Here is a 22,156-nt window from a genome sequence, read left to right on the forward strand (position 1 = left end):
TTGGTGAGTTCCAGGTCAAAAACCTTGTCTCAATGGAAGCAGATGGATTTCCTTAGGATAAAACCCAACTCCAGCTTCCCCCACATGATATGGCGTGCATACATGCTTGTGCACATGCAAACATACACAGAGATAGAGAGAGAGAGAGACCAATCTTAAAGAATTAAAAATGGCAGTAAGCATTGTTAAAGAATTATGAAGGCTGGTGGGATTGGACATAGACAGCTCTTGAGACAGTGTCTTAGATAAACTATCTCCTGGAATAAAAGTAGAGGAAGAAGGAGCCAGCCAAGAGCCAAGCAGAGGAAACAGCGGGTACAAAAGTAGGTCAAGGTTCCCATTTGTCAAGAAGGCCATGGACTGGGAGGAAGTCAGTAGCACCTCATCTACTGGAATACTCTTTCCATTATTTTCTTGAGGAGCAGAAAGCCCTCACAGTCTGAGTTGAGAACAGGGTGGAAAAATAAGATGCTGCAGAAACAGAAAGCCCAATCTAGAAACGTTCATTCAGAATGTCCTTAAAGTCATTGCAGTAATCACACAAATAATATAAATGGCAAATGTTATGTCATGTATATTTTCCACAATATCAAGTGGTGACAGGAAATGGTATTTCCCTAAATTTATACCATGCCATGACCACTGTTTCTTCCCATCGCAGACCTACAGGTGCTCCAGGAAGCAATGAGCAGTACAACATGGGAATGGTAGGGACGCACGGGCTGGAGGCTCCTCATGCGGACACCTTCGGCAGCAGTATTTCAAGAGAAGGAACCTTGATGATCAGAGAGGTGAGTCGGTGTAACAGCTGTCAGAAGGAAGTGCAGAACTAAAGTGGGTTTTCTGTTCGAACTTTTACATAGAGTGCTTATAGCATATATTGGAAATGTGCTAGCTAACGATAGAAACCTGTGCTTCTAAGCACTTGAGTGATTTTAATCGTCTGGCATCTTCTTTTTTGTGTCCTCCAAGTTTCTGCAGAGTGACTTAATTGCATTAGTCCCAATTCTTCAATACGAACTATGCAAATCAGAATATAAAATCTGAGTCTGGGGACATAAAATTGGAAAACACAGATGTTCCCAACACCAGGAAAACAGAAATGAATGGCCTCTTAACAGCAATGGCAGTTTTGTGAGCCTCTTCCCCCATGGTTTCATCCTTATGGATTCCATATAAAATGCTCAATAGTTCTAAGAAACTGCTATATTTGTATCTCGTTAAATTAACTATTGAAAACAAAAACAAAACAGTGAACTATTGGGCCTAGAGAACAAAGAAACACAGAAATCAACCAACAAACATACCTTTGGCATGTATTTTCAACTTTGGATTTTGAGGGTTTTTTTTTTAATTTTGTTTGTTCAGTTATTTCTATATGTATCTTTATACATACGACCTGCATGTAGGTCTGTGTAACAGGTGCATGTCTAATGTCTGCAGAGGCCCGAAGACGGTATTAGATCTGCTGGTTCTGAGGTTGTAGGCAGTTGTAAACTGCCATGTGGATGCTGGGAATGGAACCCGGGTTCTCTGGAAGACCAGCCAGTGCTCTTAACTGCTATGCCTTCTCTCCAGCCCTTGGGAAGATTTTTTTTGCTCATTAATTTTAGGGACATGATTTCATTTGGTGGGAATCAAATGTTCCTGTCACCTGTCCTTCCACTGTGCTTCCTATGGTATCTTTATCAACCTGAAATACCCCCCCCCAAGAAATGGGAACCCATCTTCTCATCTCATTTCATGCGAGTTTGAGAAAATAATGGCAAGCAACATTGGGAAATGTCACCACATCTTTCCCTACATGTTTTTATCCTCTGTAAAATTTCGTAAATAGATTACAGAGATGTTTCAGTGGATAAAGTGCTTGCCACACAATATGAAGATGGGAATTTGGATCCCCAGAACCCACAAAAAGTCAAGCAGGTGTGGCAGCCACTTGAAGTCTCAGCACTCTGGAGGCAGAGACAGGGAATCCCTGGGGCAAGCTGGTTACTTAGACTAGCCAGAATTGACAGGCTCTGGGTTGTGGGGAGACTTCCACAACTCATAAAAGGGACAGAAATCAAGGGATTGCATCAATTGTAGACACTACACACACAACAAACCCTTCATAAATAGCAGCATATGTTTTGTAAGATGATTGACAACGTGAAATGGGCTACTTAGTAAATGTGTTTGATAAAACTTAACTATTTTCATTATCACCATAAAATCCAGTCCCCTCTGGCTTCTTCTCACAACCCACTCTTCCCTCTAAAGCACAGACGGAATGGTCATTCTCTCTCTCCAAATAAGACAGGGCTAGGAATCTCCAGTCACAGACTTTGCTCTCCGGAAAGGCAAAGGGCCTCTCATTTTTGTGAGGAAGAAACTGCGGTTTTGAAAAGAACAAGGCCTTTGAGGTAAAACCGGCAGTGTGGCTGTAGCTAGATGACCAGCTCACACAGCATCTTGCTCGGATTTATTTTATGGCCCTGTCAAATCTTTCAAGAAGACTCTGAAGAATGCTTTCACATATGCCTTCGATGAAGAATGGACTTGGCTGCCAGGGTTGGCCTTGCGTGGTGCTGGAAAATAAAACTCCCAGAGCTGTGAATGGGTTATTTTAATGCAGGGGGAGGGGGTTACTATCCGGAGAGCTTACCACACAAGAGACGGCGTTCTAGAGTGACTTGCTCTTCTACTCTTCCAAGTAGAAACAGCCCAGTTTCTAACATGAGTGTTTACAAGAGTCATTTTCTACACAGAGACATTTAGAGCCGCGCACTCATTCCAGCACCCAACCAGTCCATATTACCATATTATGGAAAGCACCCAACGTTTGATGACCATGACCACCAGCACCTCAGAATCATAGGCCCCTGTATCTTGTGTGGAGCTGACCTCCTGAGGAAACCGTGGACCATTTGTCTTCTCACTTTCCACATTCCACTTTTACCAGTGTAGGTTTTTAGTTTGTTTGTTTTGTTTTGTTTATTGTATGTACAAGTAAGTATGAGCACATATGTCTGCGTACATGAAGAGGCCAGAGGACCACTTTGGGTCTCTTTCCCCAAGTTTCAACCTTTTTTTCTTTATTGAGACAAGGTCTCTCACTGGCCTGGGTCTTGCCAAGTAAGCTAAGCTGCCTGGCCAGCAAGCCTAGAGGTCTACCTGTCTCTGCTTCCCAAACCCTAGAATTAACATGAATCTTGGGAATTGAACTCAGGTCTTCAGGCTTGCAAGGCCACCACTTATCTTGTAAGGCATCTCTTCAGCCCCAAAGTATGGGGTCTTAAAATAACAAACTGTGTTAATCAAGATACTCCAGATAGAAGGAGACGAGAAGAGAGCAGAGAGGGGAGGAGAAAAGAGATGGTAGGGAGAGTGCGAGAGTATGAGGAAATGGCTTGTGTGATTATGGAGGCCAAGAAATCCAATAGTCCCTGCACCTATGGTACTATGAATCCTAGTGCAGAAGGGGATAAGGTTGAGATAAGATGTCCCAACTCCCATGGTGAGCAGGACTGGGACTAGGCAAGTTGTGGGCTCCGGGAATGGCTCAGTGGGTAAAATACATTTGCCACACAAGGATGAGAACCTGAGTTTGAAACCCCAGAATCCATGAGAAACCAGAACTGATAGTTCGCATACATAATCCCAGTGCCTCTATGGTGAAATGAGAAGCAATGACAGGAGAATCCCCAGAGGCTTGTGTTCAGATATCGTGGACTACACAGCACTGGCCAGCAAGAGACTGTCTAAATAGGCTGGAAAGTGAGGACCAATACCAAGGTTATTCTTTGACCTCTGTAGGCATTACTAAGACATGTGGGCCCACATTCACAAACACACCCCACATGTATCACGCACAACATTTATTTATACAATTGCTTTGTTATCTTCTGGACCTCTTGCTTTTGGCTAACCCAATTTAGGAATGATAAACTACCTGCCAACTCCATCAATTCAAAAGCTCATCTTCTTGTTGATGCTCAAAAACAATGTAAGACACACCCAGAAAAAATGTTTAATCTGGACAACCTGGTGGCTCAGTTAGGTTGGCACAGAAAATTAACCACCAAATGAGCTTTAAGGTTTAAAAAAAAAATCTGTTAAAACACATGTATTTTAAAAACTTAGTTCAGACTACAGGAAAAGAAAACAAAATTGACAAACCTGTTATGATAAGGTTTAGCTTAAGTGTGAGTTCACTTCCACAGGGTTGATTGATATCAGGGACTCATTCAACTCATTCTTATGTGAGTGCAAAAGAAAACTCTATATGCTAGCCGTGCTACCTATGCTGTGTCACACACAAAGTGCCACTGTGTGTACACCCTGGGTGCTAGCCTCCTGCTTTCCCCTGTCTGATTTTATACCTCCATGACCATTTTTACTCTGCTAGAGTGTACCATGTCAGCCCTCACCAGCCATCTTGTCTGCAGTGGCCCATCGCCTGGAAATGCTCTTCTGCTTTTCTTACTCCTTCCCATTCCTTTCTGCCCCAGCTTTCTCTCCTGAAGCCTTTCCTGCAGCTCAGTGGCCCTCTGCTCCTAGTACTTTCCTGAAGCTATGCATGCCATCTCCACTAGCCGCCTACCCAACTAAATGAGAGCACTAGTTTGTACCATGAAGCCTCTCTTTATTATAAATAAAAAAGAAAGAACACACTTTTACAGAGTTTAAGGGGAGTTGCAGATAACACACAAAGAAGAGTTGAAATTCACAGGCTGTATGCATATTCCATGGAAGGAACTCAAGGTAAAGTCAGTGTGATGCCTGAGTAGAGATGGAACCTGAAGCTAAAAAGAAACAAGGGATTAGGTGGCTTCCATGTACACTCTCCTTGCCCTCACCTTTGATTGCCTCCTCCCTTCCCTGTTCTCTTCACAGACCCCTTTCCTCCCTGTCTGCAAACAGGTGTTCTCATCTCTTCTTGTTCCATTATAAGATCTTCACCATAGCCCAGTTGAGCTGCTGACAAAGATTGGTCCACATCTCCCAATCTACATGGTCCATTTTACTGGGAACTTGCTCCCACTTGTCACGGGTTTCCACTCCTGCTCCAATAAGCTGTGATAGTACGGCTCTCATGGTGCGACAGCGCATCCCAGAGCCACTGCACGACACCACCAGACAGCCGAGACTCAAAGCCTCACTCGAGAAGAGTCCTGCACTGCGCTGTCTCCACCTGTAAGGCGGATGAAGGCCAGCTCACGGTGCTCCTATGTTCACTCAACGGCACACAGGGCAGAGCATTCAACACAGTACCTGGCATATGTTACAGTACAGAGAAAGTTTGTGCTCATTCTAGTGGGAACGGTGCAGCTATCAAAATCAGGGAGGTTAGGATCCTCTGAATGAGGTTCAAGAGAGCAGGACTGTTGTTCAGTTTCCTTTGTGTTCCCAGGAGAGAGCCTAGCACACAGAAGGTATTTGATGAGAAGATGCTGGCTGATTGAACCAAGGACGATGACTCAAAAGTGGGCAGATTCAAGGGTCATTGCTTCAGGCTCTTCCATCTCTGAGATATATCCCTAGATAGCCCTTCAAGTCTTTCCTTAATAACCAGTGGGAGAAAATGCCACAGATACAAGAGACACTGAAAAATTCTAAAGTGACAAGGTGTGATTTATGCTTTGGGGAAATCGGAGGAAAATGTCAGAAGGCTTTTCAGTACTGAACGGAAGTTGGAAGGAGGGAAAAACTGTTTAGTGCACATAAAAAGCAAGAACACTAAGATGGATGAGAGCCGAACTCCCTAAATGTCACTTTGAAGATGAAATGCCCAACGCTGAGAATAAGCACCCATGTGGGCTCCCGATAAGGCTGTGACAAAATGACTGAGGAAAGGACTCTCACTGGGGCAGTTTGCAGTCCAGGAAGCAGATGGCACTAAGCTTAGCGCTCGTTTCTCAAGCTTTCTCATGGGTGAATCACTCCCTCTTGGAATGTTGGAGGGTTTTGGTGGTTGTTCTGGTTTTTCTGTTTTGTGTTTTGTTTTGTTTTCTTATTTATGGTTTTGTTTGTTTGTTTGTTTTTTGTCTCATACACACCAAAGTGGCTACTTGCATTCCCAGACAGAGGCAAGTGCAGGCGAGAACCGTACACTCCTGTACGCTCAAGACAGAGTCTGGGGGAAGCCCAGCTCAGGGCATGGGGAACACAGTGTGTCACGGTGGAGAAGGTGGTGGTAGATGGGGGAGGTGGTTGGTTCCATGGTGTCTACAGTCAGGAAATAGGGTATGGAGGGTGGGTGCTCATCAGACTCTCCTATTCCTTTCCCCCTTTTCTCAGACTGGTCACCCAGGACTTGTTTGGGGGTGGGGTTCACTCCCCAGTCAAAACTCTCTGGAAAGACCTCATAAACCCACCCAGAGATGAGTCTACTAGGTGATTCCAAATCCAGGGGGTTGATGATGAATATTAAACATCATACTGGACCAATGAGGTGACTAAAGAAATGACAAGCATTCTTGCCAATAACAACTCCAGAGGATGGGCAACATATCTGCCACATCCCCAGCCGTTCTGTGTCAAGAAAACTGTTTCATACTTAGCCGGTATTTAGCAATGCTGAGCTAAGAGATGAGGAGGGGAAGAAAAGGAAGTGTGAAAGGAAGCAGAGGGGAAATCATCACTTGGGTCTGCCCTAAGGAAACTAGTTACATGCTCAGTAGAAAGGCAGCACTAGGCACAAGGGACATCGGTAGTAACGGAGACAATGTACCGAACAGGGAAACTATTTGCCGGTGTGTTTACATCTAGAATATAGAAGGAACTCAGAAACCTCCACAGAAAAATAGTAATTCATAATTGAGCAACATTGATTTCTTTTTAAGTTCATTCATTTATTCACTTTACATCCTGATTGCAGCACCTTTTCTTTCCCCTCAGTTCCCACGTCTCTCTCTCTCTCTCTCTCTCACACACACACACACACACCCATTTTCCCCTCTCCTTCTCAGAGGTCCTGTCTGTAAGCATGATGTCTGCCCTGGCACATTAAGTTGCTGCAGAACTAGGCGCATCCTCTCCCACTGAGGCCACACAGGGCAGCCCAGTTAGGGGAACGGGATGCAAAGAGAGGCCTCCCTGCTCCAATTGTTGTGGGGTCAGCATGAAGACCAAGCTGCACATCTGCTCCATATGTGCAGGGCGCCTAGGCCCAGTCCATGCGCGCTCTTTGGCTGGTGGTCCAGTCTCTGTGAGCCCCCAAGGGCCCAGGTTAGTTAACTCTGCAGGTCTTCTTTTGAAATCTTTGACCCCTCCAGCTCCCTTAATTGTCCCCCCAACCCTTTCATGTGACTCCCTGAGCTCTGTCTAATGCCTAGCTGTGGCTCTGCATCTATTTCCATCAGCTGCTAGGTGAAGCCTCTCAGAGGCATTACGGAAGCCTCCTGTCTGTAAGCCCAGCAGAGTAACGTTCATTCCGTAAATGGCTACTGGACACACGGAAAAATATTCAAGATCGTTAGTTGTCAATGAGATGTAAATCAAAACCAAAATGAAAGTCAAAAAATAAATCAGACTGACTATCATGAAAAAGGCTGAAAGTAGCAAGTGCTGGCAAAGATGTAGAGAAAGGGACTCTGCATATTTTTTATATGAAGGCATTGAATAACTAAAAATAGAACTACCGCTTGATCCATCAGGCCCACTGCTGGGACACTATCCAAAGCAAATGAAATCAATATGGCAAAGTGCTGTCTGTGTTCCTATGTCAGCACTATTGACACCTGCCATCAGGTGAAAACCACCTTTGCATCCATCACCTTCTACATGGAGAGAGCAAACGATCCATAGGTACAATACAGGACTCCTCAGCCATTAAACGAGTGGACTCCTGTTATTCATGACATGATGGATGGATGGTATTCGGGGTCATCATATCAAGTGAAATAATACACATGACCTCTCTCATGTCCGGAAACTGAAACAGTGATCTCATACAGGCTGAGAGTAGAATGCGAGGTGCCTGAGGCTGGGGCGGAGCCGAGAGTGAAGGACGTGGAGAATGGTTGATCTGTGGGTACTAAGTTATGCTTAGATAGGAGCTAAAGGCAAATATAAAACTAGCCAACTACGTGCACTGGCTTTGGAGGTTTTCTTTTAATCTTTTTTATTCCCTTGGATTTAGGGAAGGGGCTGATCTCCACACGAGTGGTTTTGAAACATTTGACTCTTGCCCTCCTATCAATAACAATTTTAGCACATATTCATAGTGCGTATGTATGGCTCCGCCCCACTGCATCCATTTGTGTATTATGAAGTACCTTTCTAAAGAGTCTTCTTAGCTATATGTGTATGTGGGCACATATGTGCACGGGAGTGCAGGTGCGCACAGAATCCAGATGATGTTGGGTCCCCTCGAGCTGCAGTTACAGGCAATTGTACACAGCCCAGTGTGGGTGCTGGGAACTGAACTGAGCTCATTTGCAAGAGCACTGTGCGCTTTTAACCACTGAGCCGTCTTTCCAGCCCCTCGTTATAAATTAGCTTGAGAGGGTGTTTAAAAGAAATGCCGTAGACAATACTTCAAATACTTTCTCAGTCGTAATGACTTTATCTCCTCACAAGGAGCAGCAGTTATTCGCTGAAAGGGTGAACACTATCGATAGAAGATGGAAGTCCCTATTTTCAAATAATCTGCTAGATCATTTCAGTGATTTGGGATTCCTGCCGGGTATGATCAGTTATTGTTTTGGCCTCATAAATGACAAAGAACCCTATGCGTTGGGTAAATAACAGCAGCATTTTCTTGAGATAGGGAGGGTCTTTGAGGGTGGGTATCATTTCACCCTCATACTTTTCAGGTGGATTTGAGCAATTGTTTCAGTATAATCTGACAATATGGTCTGTAAATCCAATTATCTGGTACACACATACCAGAAGAGAAACTTGGCGGGTCTGGTCCTGACTGCCTCCATCTTGTGACATCCTTTATGCAGTAGCATAAGACCTGAAAGTCAGTCCACTTCCGTAAATATTAACAAGGCTTACTGTCTTTATTTTCTTAGGCAAAGTAGGAATTTCAGTGTTACCATCCTAAACTCCCCAGTAAATCAATTTGGAGTCCATTGCATTTGTGGCAAATATCGATCTGTGCCCCATCTTATCCTCCCTGGTGGATCAGTTTGGAACCTGCTGTGTAGAATGTGTGCAGTGACATCACCTTTCAGTTCATTCTCTCTCTCTCTCTCTCTCTCTCTCTCTCTCTCTCTCTCTCTCTCTAATGGCCCCTGTGTATTGAATCCCTCAGACAACTGAAGAGAAGAAACGATCTGGCCACACTGACAGCAATGGCTTCGCCGGTCACATCAATCTCCCAGACCTTGTGCAGCAGAGCCACTCGCCAGCTGGGACTCCCACCGAGGGACTGGGGCGTGTCTCCACCCACCCCCAGGAGATGGACACGGGGGCTGAAGTAGGTACCAGGCAGTAGCCATGAGAGATTTGTTTCTCTCCCTGGGGTTCTACACACTGATGTCGTGAAGAATCATGCTTTGCCCCACTCTTTGAAACGTGTTCAGTTGCTTTCCACTATAGAGCTGCTTATACCATTACTTAGAGAAACCACAGATACAACAACAAAAAATTCTCATTTATTATCTGGCCCAATTCCTTGTATTATGGATGGGACTTGAGAGTGTTGAAACTTAGGTTAAATGACTTGTCCAGAACATACAGCTAGCTTATGGCAGTGCTTGAACCAGAACTTGGCCCTCCTGGGACACAAAACATGGGACAAACTACAGAGTACTGATATTTCAAAGCTAACAGTTGTGATTCATATGTGTGTTGATTTAGTCAACCTAAGCTTGACTTGACTAAAGCAAAGTTGAAATGATTATGAACGACAGGGTCCCTGCTGTTGAATGGATAAGAGATTGGTTCTTCAGATTGTACCAGGAAGATAAAATAAGATCTCTTTCCCATGTGGAAGCAGTCCTAGGAAGGTCTGGGGGAGCACGGGCAGTTCTTAGACATCACTGGATGAATTCAAGGCTATGTCATATTTTGTGGTAGGCCTGAGATTCACACATAAGGCCCTCAATATCTTTATAGAGCACTGGTGGGTTTGATACTACCCACTGAATTTCTGAGATGCTCATGCTCTTAAGAGGCCTCGAGGGCAAGAGCATCTTGAAAAGCTCAGCATCCTGTTGTTGCTTCAATGCAATGTGGGCAGATGATTTCACCTAACGTCCTCTATCGCTACCTCTGTCTGCCGAGAGAGCAGGCCCCCGAAGAACAGAACTTTGGTTCAAATGCTGCTGCTGTCGCAGTTCTAAGAGGAACTGTCTTACCACCTCCTTTCTGGACTTCGAAATATGCAAAAGTGGTGCTTTTGGGAGGGGTTTTGGGAGGGGTTCCTACCTGAGGAGGATGAAAGGAATTTGATTCCAAAGGAGAGAGGGAAAGTCTTAAAGGGAATTAAACTGGATCTTTGTGAATTAGGAGATCAAATTGGATATTTGCAAGTTTGTCCTTATATGATTAGGGCTTAGGAATGTTGATTTGTTTTTAAATAAAAATCTAATAAGAAAACTAAAAATGCATGCCTAAAGCAGGAATCGCACAAAGGTCTCTTATAATGTTGAACACTGGTGCATTTGTGATATAAAAAGGATGAGCTTGGGAGATGGCTCTTTGGTAAAGTGGCTACCTCACAACCATGAAGACCTGAGTTCTGACCCCCTGGCATGCTTGTAAAAAGCCAGATGTGGCATATGGCTTTAGGCCAGCACCAGAGGAGGGGGAGAGCAGAAACAGTCTCATAGCCAGCCAGCCAGGCCAAATGGATGAGCTCTGAGCTCAATCAAAGACTGTCTCAAGAAATAAGGTAGATGAGTGGTCAAGGAAGACACCTGACAGGGACCCCTGACTCCCCACATGTACACATGACACATACACAAGATCAGTACTGTAGAAGGAAAGAAGATAAGAGACCAAATGGGCAAATAGTTCTAGCACCTTTTTTGACAAAATTCAATTACATTATGACACCAAATGCTAATGCCGAATCTATTTCTGTAGTCTGCTTCTGACTTCATGCCTTTATGATGCGTTCTAAGCCCCTAGGACTTCTTTAAAGTAAGCCCTCAAGGTGTATTGCATACAAACTCAGTGGCTGCATCCAAGTCCCCACATAAAGCATGTGATGTCAGCGTCCTCTTAAGCCACCAAGGGAAGGAAGCACCAATCCCTGGATAAATAATCTCTTATTAAAGCGTTTAAAGCTGTTAGATCAGATTCAGGTCCACATGCATCGTCAGGCCGGATTGGAAGGGCCCACAGGTTGCCTTCCACAGGGGGATTCCTTGAGCTGACTGTTCCGGGATGGATTGTTGCTGTGACAACATGCCTTAGATTTTGCTTTCCTTAAATTTGGTCAAAGCATGATGAAATAAGTTCTATACGCAGAATGACGAACAACAGTAATACAGATACTAAGGTGCCACTTGCCAATTTGATGTAATTTTCTTTCTGAAAACCCTTAGTCTGATCACTAGTGAAGCCCCCATTCCCTTCCCCCCCAACACACACAGTGTCTGGAGAGTCCCAAAACTGGGAGAGCCCAGACAGAGGTCCGTGCTTTGTGTAGGGGTTGGAGTGGGAACGGGACAGCATACGAGTCTGCAGTCCCTGTCAAGAGCGAGCGAAACCATGTCGGCGCCCCCTGTTGCCGCAGCACTGATTCTCCTTCTTGCTTTTTGGTCAGTATGGCATGGGAAGCAGCACCAAAGCCTCCTTTACCCCCTTCGTGGACCCCAGAGTGTACCAGACATCCCCCACTGATGAAGATGAAGAGGATGACGAGTCATCCGCTGCTGGTAGGCGAGCTGGCCCCGGTGTTCTAGAAACAGGTTTCCTTTCCGGTACAGCCCCATGACAGAACTCAAGTCAGTGGCTGCACCACTTATTTCTCGTGCCCTGTCTTAAGATAAAGACATTTTAAATTTTATTATTTTGTGGAATTCATAAAGCAAATTCTTTTCCTTCTCCCCTCTCCCCAATTTTTTTCTATTATGTTTCTGGAAGAAAACCAGAGGTCTCCCAGGATGCTAGGAAAAGCCTCCCCGCAACGATCTCCAAACGTACCGCATATTTCACAGAAACAGTTTCTGGGTATAATCCTATGCTCCAAGTAATGTGGTGCTGAACACTCCATAAATGCGTGTTGAGCTGTGTTGAGCTCCAGGCGTGTGCATCCCTCGAGGGTCTGGCTAAGAGGATGGCCTTGCTCCTTTGCCTTCTGCAACTCACTAACCACTGAAGTCAGCTTATCTGGGTTCTCAAAAAGGAACCGTTCCTTGCTTGTGATTACAGGAATGGCGTGTTTGTTTCTGTGAGATTAGTGTTAATATTCTACACCATCCAAAGGAGTGTCCCTAAGCCTGTTTTGCTATTGGATAAAATACTGCTTCTGTGAATGACATGCTTTGAAAGCCTACTAAAGGTGTGAAATTGGTATAGGTTCATGGTTCCTGTGCCTTTGTTATAACACACCCCAAGCCAAGCCCTTCCTCCATGTTTCCACTGGATGCCTGTTTAGACGCTACTAACGTCTCTCATTCTTTTTCCCAAAGCTCTGTTTACTAGCGAACTTCTTAGGCAAGAACAGGCCAAACTCAATGAAGCAAGGAAGATTTCAGTGGTAAATGTGAACCCAACAAACATTCGCCCTCATAGTGACACACCAGAAATCAGAAAATACAAGAAACGCTTCAACTCAGAAATACTTTGTGCAGCTCTGTGGGGTATGTGGGTCGTTTTTTTGTTTGTTTATTGTTTTGTTTTTCCACTCATTAGTCAGTTTAGCTTCAAGTGTTAGAAGCCTTTGGGTCCTATCATCAGAACGCACTAGGAGAATCATAGCTGTTGGCAACTGATGTGGCCTGAGGAGTGATGGAAAGTAAATTATCTGTAGAAAGACCTGCTATTTAAGATGGCAAGTAGAGGGATGGGTACATAGCAACCACAGAACTACACTATGGTAGAGAAAACATGGCACCCCACATGTTTTCTCTGTGACTCAATTAGTATTCTGCCAGGGGTCTAATGGCATTGCCTTATCTCACATCTCAAAAACAAGCCCAGCATATTTTAGTGACTTGCCCAAGGCCACACCATCAGCAGTAACTGGGCAAAACTTGAAAGGAACAGCAAAGGATGAGCCTTTTTCTTTGCAGTTGAAAACATCAGTGTGACGTTCTCATCAAGTCGATCTGTAAATGTTAGCTAGGTTCATACTCAGTATAGGTGTGGGGAGACTCTGTCCAAGTCTTGACCTCTGTTACTCACATCATCATAGGAAGATCAGGGTTGTGGTCCATCTGAACCCGTCTCCATCACTAGGCTTGGATTGGGACATCATAGTTTTATATGGCAAAAGGCATTTGCCATGTCAGTAAGGAAGAAGAATGAACCCTGGGTATTGTTCCATGTGAGACACCACAGCTGTAGCCAGGTCTTTTAGCTACTTTACTTGGATTCATATATCTACCACACTTCTCCACCCCAATCCCTTTCTTTCAGCTCTCCAACACTAGGTAGGCGAGAAAGAAAGTTAGAAGGGAAAGCAGATATAGAACTCTTTAGACTAATTCCTGCTGAGTAGGAGCATCAAGTTCCTTGGATCAAGTCCACTATTTGTCATCAGAATACCACTAACCAGCAATCTATTAAACAGCAATACAGCAATAGCAAAGGCAGGGACCAGCAGCAGGGGGAGCAGCCGCTACCGTAGGCCCTCTCTGGGGCCCTCACATGTATACCTTCTCATGAGTCCCCCAAATTCCTATAAACTATCTGCAGCCAGCAAAAATCACATCCCTCCTAGAGCATGAGACAAATCAAAGTTAGCAGCTGTGGACAATCTGAAGCCATCCCATATCCCACAGCTGGGAATAAAACAAAAACATATTCACATAACATAACTGGGTTTTTTAAGAAACCAAAATTCTCACTACAGTGGCTCTGTAGTAGGAATGTGAAGTTTGGAGATCAAAATAACCACAATTAATGTCGTAGGGCTTGGCATTTTCAGAATACAGAAGTATACCAAGAAATGTTCAAGATGTACTGCACAGTGAATCTCTTGACACAGGCACATTTTAGTAACTGGATGACTAATTGTTTAGGTCTGCTTACGGGTATGCTGGGGTAGAACTAGGTAACTGAGAACTCTTTGAAATCAGTATCTCTATGACTCAGCCTCTTGTGACCTGGCTTATCATTTCCTGGACGAGAGCAGAACCATTAGTGTGTGTGTGCGTGTATGCGTGTGTGTGTGTGTGTATGTGTGTGTGTGTGTGTGTGTGTGTGTGTGTGTATGTGTGTGTAAGTAGAACCCTTTGTATTTTGAAGGTGGATAGATTAGCTGTCTTAGAAATCATTGAATGAATAGGAAGAAAGAAGTTTCATATACAGGGATCACCAAGGAAGAGGAGACCCTCCATAAAGGGGGAATGAGGAAATTTGCTTATTCGCACATCTCTACCTAAGGTTCCTTTTGGCAATACTCTCTGGGCCAAGTGTAGTGGATAGGTGTGACGCATTGCTGCCTTCACTTAACATGATGAAACTGTAGTTCTGTTACCAGAGGGACAGTGATGTAACTAGTGAGCTGTACCTTCCACCTCTACACTGTTTACCATCTTACCTACTTACGCATTTTTTATTTTATTTTATTTTATTTTATTTTTACATTAGCACCAAACAGTTCTCTGGGCTTTTGCAGGGATCCAGGTCAACCTGGGTAAGGCCCATTCAAAAGTCGGTCCTTGAGTGCTTCTTAAATTTGCAGGTGTAAACCTTCTGGTGGGAACCGAAAACGGCCTGATGCTTTTGGACAGAAGTGGCCAAGGCAAAGTCTACAACCTAATCAACCGGAGGCGATTTCAGCAGATGGATGTGCTGGAAGGACTAAATGTTCTTGTGACGATATCAGGTATGTTGCTAAGCTGGCCTGACTGCCAGGTGTGCCCAGGTGGGCAGGTGACATCCTGGTCTCCGCCCAGCAAACCGCAGGAGATGCACAACACTGTAGCTGGGGGGAGATCACCCACATGCATTTGTAGTGCTGGAGGGTCTGGCCTCTGAGGAAGACTTACCTGCGCTTTCAACCTGAGTAGCAAAAGAAGCTGTGCATTTTGGACTTCACCTCCTTTAAGACTCAGCAAGGACTTTTTTTTTAAATTATACTTTATTTACTTTGTATCCCCCCTCTAGTTCCCTCCATCCTCCCCTCCCAATCCTTCCCTGCCTCCCCTTTCTCTACACACTCCCCTCCCCAAGTCTGCTGATAGGGAAGGGTTTCTTCTTCTTCCTTCTGATCCTGGGCTATCAGGTCTCATCAGGAGTGGCTGCATTGTCTTCCTCTGTGGCCTTACCACACTCTTCCCCCCTCAGGGGGAGGTAATCAAAGAGGAGGCCAATCAGTTCATATCAGAAGCAGTCCCTCTTCCCATTACTACGGACCCCACTTGGACACTGAACTGCCATGGGCTACATCTGTGCAGGGGTTCTAGGTTATCTCCATGCATGGTCCTTGGTTGGAGTATGAGTCTCAGGAAAGACCCCTCAACAAGGATCTTATTAAGCTGTCAATCCTGCCGTTACTATCATACTCTCAGATGGAGACTATAAAAAATGTAGGCCTCTGGGAGAAGAATTAGCAAGCAAAGGTTTCTTTAGTCTTTTTTCTCAAATTGCTTATAATCCACTGATGTCTTAAGGACGATTGAACTAGTGGGAAAACAGTTCTACAAAGAGGGTGGAGGGGCGACATCCTTACTGTTATGTTTTTACCATGGGGAAAGACTTTGTTAGACAACAAGTAAGCCTCATTACTAACAAATGAAAAATGCACTGGAGTCTGTTTATTGATGAGAAGGTTTTTTTGTTGTTGTTGTTGTTCTTCCTGATAGTGTTTGAATAAATTACCCTCCTCCTATTTATTTCATCAGCTATGAAATCAAGTACTACTTTTGTGTTAGAACCACTCAGAAGATGTGAAAACCAAAACTGCTCCCTAGACTAGGGTCAGAATCTCTGAAATAAGGTGAAAGCATTCAATATTGGTGGCTCTGGTACATTCCCATCAGGCAACTTAGTTTATGAGCTCTATTCTTCATCTTTATTGTGCAAAGAGAGCACACAAGGACTTCTGGGTTGAACTTTGAAGATGAAATTTTAACTCTCCAGGTGTGCTTATGGTTTGAGAAGAATGCAGTCTCTTGCCCCATAATCCCCTCTGTTTTACCTCTCTACCGAGTATTTAGAGTTTCATCATTGCAAAAAAAGGTTAGCAAGTAAATTGTTCTTGTACTATGATTTGAATTGAGTTCTATGTGGTCTTTGTTTCTGGTTAATTGCTTTTTTGATTACTACACTCCCAAACCAAAACTGAAGCCATGCATCTGTCTTGTCATCTATCCAAAATGGAAATGCTACCAGAGAACTCAAGGTCAGGCTCTCTTTTGCTGTTTGTGACAAGTCTTCGTCCTTCAGGATATAACAGGTTCCTCTTATCATAGACCAAAAAGGGAGAAAAGAGATAATAAAAGTGAGAAGAATCTTGAACTGCTCAGGCCTTGTTGGCACAGGAAGATGGAGCAATGGTTGCTGTCATTGTCCTAAGCACCTGAGCACTAGGCTTCCACTGGCACGAATGAACAGCAGCTGTGCTGTGCTCCCGCAGGTTAAGTCTCAGTGTGCTCCTCTGTCAAGCCAGTGAGGGATGCTCTCACGAATTCTCTTCTTCTAGTGCATAGCCCATCTGTAGAACATAAAAACCTCTTTAAAGTCAGTGGGAAAATATCTGAGAAATAAAATCCATAAGCCCAAATTTCTCATTAAGGAAGAGCCACAGAAATGCTCGTTTTCCCTGTGGTACTCAGATAATCAAGTGGAGTGGATGCATTTTGCTCTCTATAAAGTCTCTCATAACTTCAAGCTGCTATTTTATCGTCCTGAGAATGGTCTTATTCGCTTTACCAAAGTGAACTTTCAACCATTTTTTGAATTCCGAGTCCACATCTTTGATGTTTTTATTTACTTCTCTTTTTGATGACCGCAGCAGTGTAACTTTGTCTAATACCATCCTCTAAACTCAGATCATTTTACTGAATTTGTTTCTGTCTTCTGTTAAATCCCTTTGTCTTACCAATTAAACAAAACTACTAACAACTGTTGATGTAACAGAAGAGGTAAAGAGAGGGGAGAGAAAATGAGAGGAGGAGAGGCGCACATAAGTTGGCTAAAATGCCCGTTTGCCGGTGCTCCTTCAAGATTAAATCTAGAACGTTCTGGAACTCTGTTTTAGAGTTAGAACTTATCAAGTTCCGCAAACCAACTTGCTCAAATAAGAAATTGCTTAAAGGTAAAAAGTAGAATTTGTGGGTTTGGCCGAAATACTAGGGACTGTCTTTACAAGTGCTGACAGAAGTGACAGTGAGGAAGATCTAAGCACGCTGGTTGTTCAGCCCCCACAGACACAACACCGATGGCAGCAAGAGTCCAGGAGAGGTGAGGGAAAGAAGAGAGAGCAGGCTATCACAGGGCTTGAAATTAAAACTCTGTTGTTTCAACAGGAAAGAAGAATAAGCTCCGTGTTTACTATCTTTCATGGTTAAGAAACAGAATACTGCACAATGACCCGGAAGTGGAAAAGAAGCAGGGCTGGGTCACCGTTGGGGACTTGGAAGGCTGCATCCATTACAAAGTTGGTGAGTCTCAGCTCAGCAGCAGAGTCTGATGCTCAGTCCCAGTTGTTTGGTTAAATTTATTCAGAACATCTTATCTGCTCTTAGTTTATGTCTCACCAGTTGAAAATGTTCCTGGACCCCAGAAAATACTTGAATTATCCTTCCAAAAGTCAGATGGTGAAACTCAAAGAATGCATTTAGAGAAAATGCTAGACTCTTTAGCATTTACTTTAGCACTCTTTAGCAAATACTAGAAAATGCTAGTACTACTTTATATGTACTTCTTCCAAAGTCCCCCCAAAATAACAATAAAATGATAAAAAAAAAAAAAGATGCAGTGATTCTCCAAGAATCAAAAGAAGAGAAGGCGGAAAATAAGAGATGGCCATAAAACTGGACAAGAGTAACACTGTGACTAGGGTCAGCTATAGCAGATCAAGGATACTGGATTCTTAATCTACAGGGAGGAGCATTATCAAAATTATCCATCTATTCCACAGAGCCCAGAAAGATCAGAAACTCAGGGAACACCACAGTATAGAGGTGCACAGCAGAACTGAAAATAGGATCGCTGAAAAGCAGAGAAGTTAAAAGTCCTCAAGAGCCAGGCCCTTCCCCCACAGGCAGGCCACTGTCCTCAGCCCTGCAGCAAAAGGGGAAGAGTTTGCACAGCCAGTGTGATGGCAAAAAGACTTGGGAGGGCACATACCTGCACCTACACACACATATAGACCAGCCTTCCCCTGCAAAGCTCCCAAAAGGCTGGCTGCATGTTTATACTCCCAAGAGGGAGGCTGAAAAGTTTATCTTTAGGAGAAACTACAGATACTAACATTCCAAGTCCTGGGGGGAAGCTCCCTACCTTACTTCTCCAAAGTAACTGCTAGCGGCTGATTAGCCTGCTTCTACCAGAGCCTAGATAGGTAGATCTCATGAGCAGGAAGGAGGAACAAACAGGAGGTAAGGATGTCAGAAAATGATGCATGGGGGAAATTTCAGAAAAGAGAAAAGAAACTACATTTTACCAGTATTTGAAAAAAAAAAAGTGTTTCAATAAAAGAATAGGAGTATCTTTAAAGATGGAGTAGAGTTGGCTATATCAGTGAAAGACTAAAACTATCTTAGCAGGAATAAGAAAGATGAGAAAAATGAGAATGAGGACTTACCTATGAAGGGGAACTGAAAACAAAATGAGGATCTACCTTGAGCTGCACAGCTTTGGGGATGCCCCAACTGGATTGACAGGGAATGAAGAAACAACAGACACACATACAAAAAAGCTCAGCTCGCATGCGTTATGAACTGTGAGGGAGATGCTCTAGTGTCCGTGTTCATTTTACATGGCTCCTCTAAGTCTCAATCTAGGGAGCAGGTTTATTATATACAGCTAAAGGAGGAGGCAAAGTTAATATGTACAGATGAACAAGGAGGAAGGTTTCCCTACAGGTCTCTTTAGGGGAGCAATCTCAGACTATAACTATCCCAGAAGAGGAAGCAGTCATCATTTTCTGTACATACTACCAACATCCACAAATGGGCCAAGGGAAGGCTTTGTGAGTTCCCTGAGCCTGACCTGGGGGAGGGAAGGCTTTGCTGTTCTCATGAGTCTGGAGATCTATGATCTTTGACATGGTCACACCCATGTGAACAGTGCACATTCACGCAGGACTTCACCCACTCCCTACCAGCAGAGAAAACGCAGGCTTAAGAGCACTTACTGCTCTTCCAGAGGATGGAGTTGAGTTCCCAGCACCTAGTCTAGGAAGCTCACAAACATATCTATCCAGTTCCAGGGTATCTGACATCCTCGTGGCCTCCATGACATCGGCACACAATTGTGTGCTCACACACCCACATACACACGCACCATCACCTCCTGCAACAACAACAAAATATCAATAAACCTTTTTTTAAAGGGAAAAAATATGAGGAAATTATCAATCCAAAATATGAACTTCAGTAAGAGAGAAAATAGTAAGTAGAGATGGAAGAACATACCAGAGTGAGAATAAAGAACATCTTGCAGGCAAGAGGCATTGACATACAGCTTCAAATTATCCTGAGAACCTAGTATAGCTACTCAAAAAGAAAGCTCACAATGATGCTATTTAACTACAGAAGAAATGAGACAGGCCTTAAAATTCCCAGGTTATAAAAAATTTAACAAACAATATATAAAATAGTTTCAGATCAGAGAATCTTGGGACTTTTCAAAAACAATACTAGATCCTTAGAAAGTATATCCAACAAGGCCTTAAAATTGGGGCTTGGAATGTAGCTCATTTGGTAGTACACAAACCCTGAGTTCAGGGCTAGCATTAGACAAACTAGATGTGATGGTACAGGAAGTGGAAGCAGGAAGGTCAGATATTCAAGATCATTGCAATACATGCGACATTATCACAGAAAATGCACTCCACCCACTCTATAGCACAGAATGTTATTAGAGGTAAAATAGCCCTCCCCCATATGTATATAGAAACTGAGGCAGAGAAATGCAGACCGTGGCAGAGGTTCATTATGAGGAATTGGCTCTCATAATTTTGAAAACTAAAAAGTCCTGAACCCCCCCCCCAAATGTTCCGGTTGGGGACCTGGAGATTTAGGAGAGCCAACTGTGTGAATTAATTCAAGTCCAAAAGCCTGGGGACCCAGTGAATCGAATCGATGGTGGGTTCCAGTTAGAAATCCAGCAAACTCAAGACAAAAGAAGAAGGGGTGGTTCAGCCTGAGTTTGGAGGCAGAAAGACTCATGTCTCACCTGAGGAGAGGAGGAGGCGTTGGCCTTCTTAGTCTATTCCAATCTTCAAGTTATTGGCTGAAGCCCTCTGCACTCTGTTTTGCCCAGCTACTAATTCAAATATCATTCTCATCAGGAAAACTCTTATAGAGACACCTAGAATAATGTTGGACCGAATTTGACTAGGATGTGGTCCAGCCAAATTAGCATATAAAATTAAACATCCTGCTATCAAATTATGCATCCGTGCTAAGAGCAGAAGGAAGACACTTAGTGACATGCCATATCTCCAGAACATTTCGTTTCATGCACCATCTCTGAGAAAGCTACTGGAGGATATGTCCAACAAAAAGTAGAAAATGAAAAGGTAGTGATTCAGGAAGAGAAATAAAGGAAATGCCCTGAACAATGGCCAAAGGAACCTAAGGAGACCACTTTGCCACAAACCTGCAAGGCAGGATTGCGTAGGGTAGCAGAGCAGTGCCACAAGAAAAAAATGAAATGACACGGATAGATTATAGCTGTTGGACCATGTTGAAAGACACGTCCTAGCAGAGAGTTCACATCGACTTAAATCTGTACAAAGAAAGGAAGTGGGGGTGTGGATGAGAAAGAGCAAAGAAAGAAAAAATGTCATCATGGTGTCCTACATGTCTTAGATGTGAGCAGAAATTTTTTTGGAGTTCTTCGGACTACTTTAACACAAACCTTGAAATGAGAACATTCAGGGCGTGAGGTAGGAAGCAGGGTAGATGAAGGCACTTTGTGTGACAGCTGCATGAAAAAGGAAATGGTTTTTAAAAACTGATTGTTTCCATGCTGTGAAATCAGCAGTGACTGTCCCTAGTTGGAACTGGGAGTGACTGTGTGGCTTCTGAGAATATTTACCTATAAAACTTGTTGGTTGAGAACTGAGATGAGTAAGGAGGTTTCTTCGGGTTTGTGAGATGTGCACGGGATTTAAGGACCAGTAAGAGGCATCACCGCAGCCTGTTTGTACCGCTTCCCAGCGGGAGTACGGTGAGAGGCACATGGAAACCTGCTGAGCAGGATTTGTGAAAGGAAGAAGGGCTCTGAAGGGATGCTGAACAGTACCATTCACAAGGCAGACCACATGGGGGATTATGTTTTCCACAGCAATCCGGTGACATTAAGGCTCCACAGGTGCTTTTGTTTGGGAATCAGGATTATCTGATCCTTTTTTTTGTCATACTCTGAAACTGCAGTTTTCTTTTACCTTGGTCTGAGTGTGTGGCAAAGTATCAGACACAGCCATACCATCCCCACCAGGCAACAGACAGCTGCATGCCTGCATGTGGTACTCTCTTGAGGGTGGTGGGTTTCTTCATGGAAGATTATTTGCAGAAAGAAGCAGGCCAATTCAAGGGTGACTGTGGAAAACGTTTAGAATTGCATCTAAACATGGCTATGAAAACACTGTTAGAAGTTCGTTTAAGTAGAAGTATTTTGCTATTATTATTTGACATATATTTTAGTCTAATATTTTAGTGATCAGATTTTATTACATATACTTACACACAATTATTTAACCCAAATACTTTGGTGATCAGATTTTATTATATAAACTAGGACTGTGTAATTACAAAGCCATAAAGTGGCAGGATATAATGTGTTTCAAAAATACAGGGCTGTCTGCCTCCTGTTTAACCTACACATCTCCCATTAGCCTTCTGAACATTTCTAATTTGGTCCTTCT

The 22,156-nt window shown here is 43.7% G+C and overlaps 1 protein-coding gene across 1 annotated transcript in view; it reads left to right on the plus strand.

The window, feature by feature from the left end:
* Nucleotides 1-22,156, plus strand: part of Tnik (TRAF2 and NCK interacting kinase) — a 74,979-nt gene that overhangs the window by 42,733 nt on the left and 10,090 nt on the right. Inside the window, exons 12-17 of the mRNA XM_055626212.1 lie at nucleotides 662-791; nucleotides 9,248-9,412; nucleotides 11,711-11,822; nucleotides 12,579-12,749; nucleotides 14,798-14,941; nucleotides 17,586-17,720. Coding sequence (XP_055482187.1) covers nucleotides 662-791; nucleotides 9,248-9,412; nucleotides 11,711-11,822; nucleotides 12,579-12,749; nucleotides 14,798-14,941; nucleotides 17,586-17,720 — 857 coding nt within the window. The remainder of the gene's footprint in view (nucleotides 1-661; nucleotides 792-9,247; nucleotides 9,413-11,710; nucleotides 11,823-12,578; nucleotides 12,750-14,797; nucleotides 14,942-17,585; nucleotides 17,721-22,156) is intronic.

The sequence above is a fragment of the Psammomys obesus genome, unplaced genomic scaffold, assembly GCF_907164565.1.
Source record: "Psammomys obesus unplaced genomic scaffold, mPsaObe1.curated_primary_1811, whole genome shotgun sequence".
Classification (NCBI taxonomy): Eukaryota; Metazoa; Chordata; class Mammalia; order Rodentia; family Muridae; genus Psammomys; species Psammomys obesus.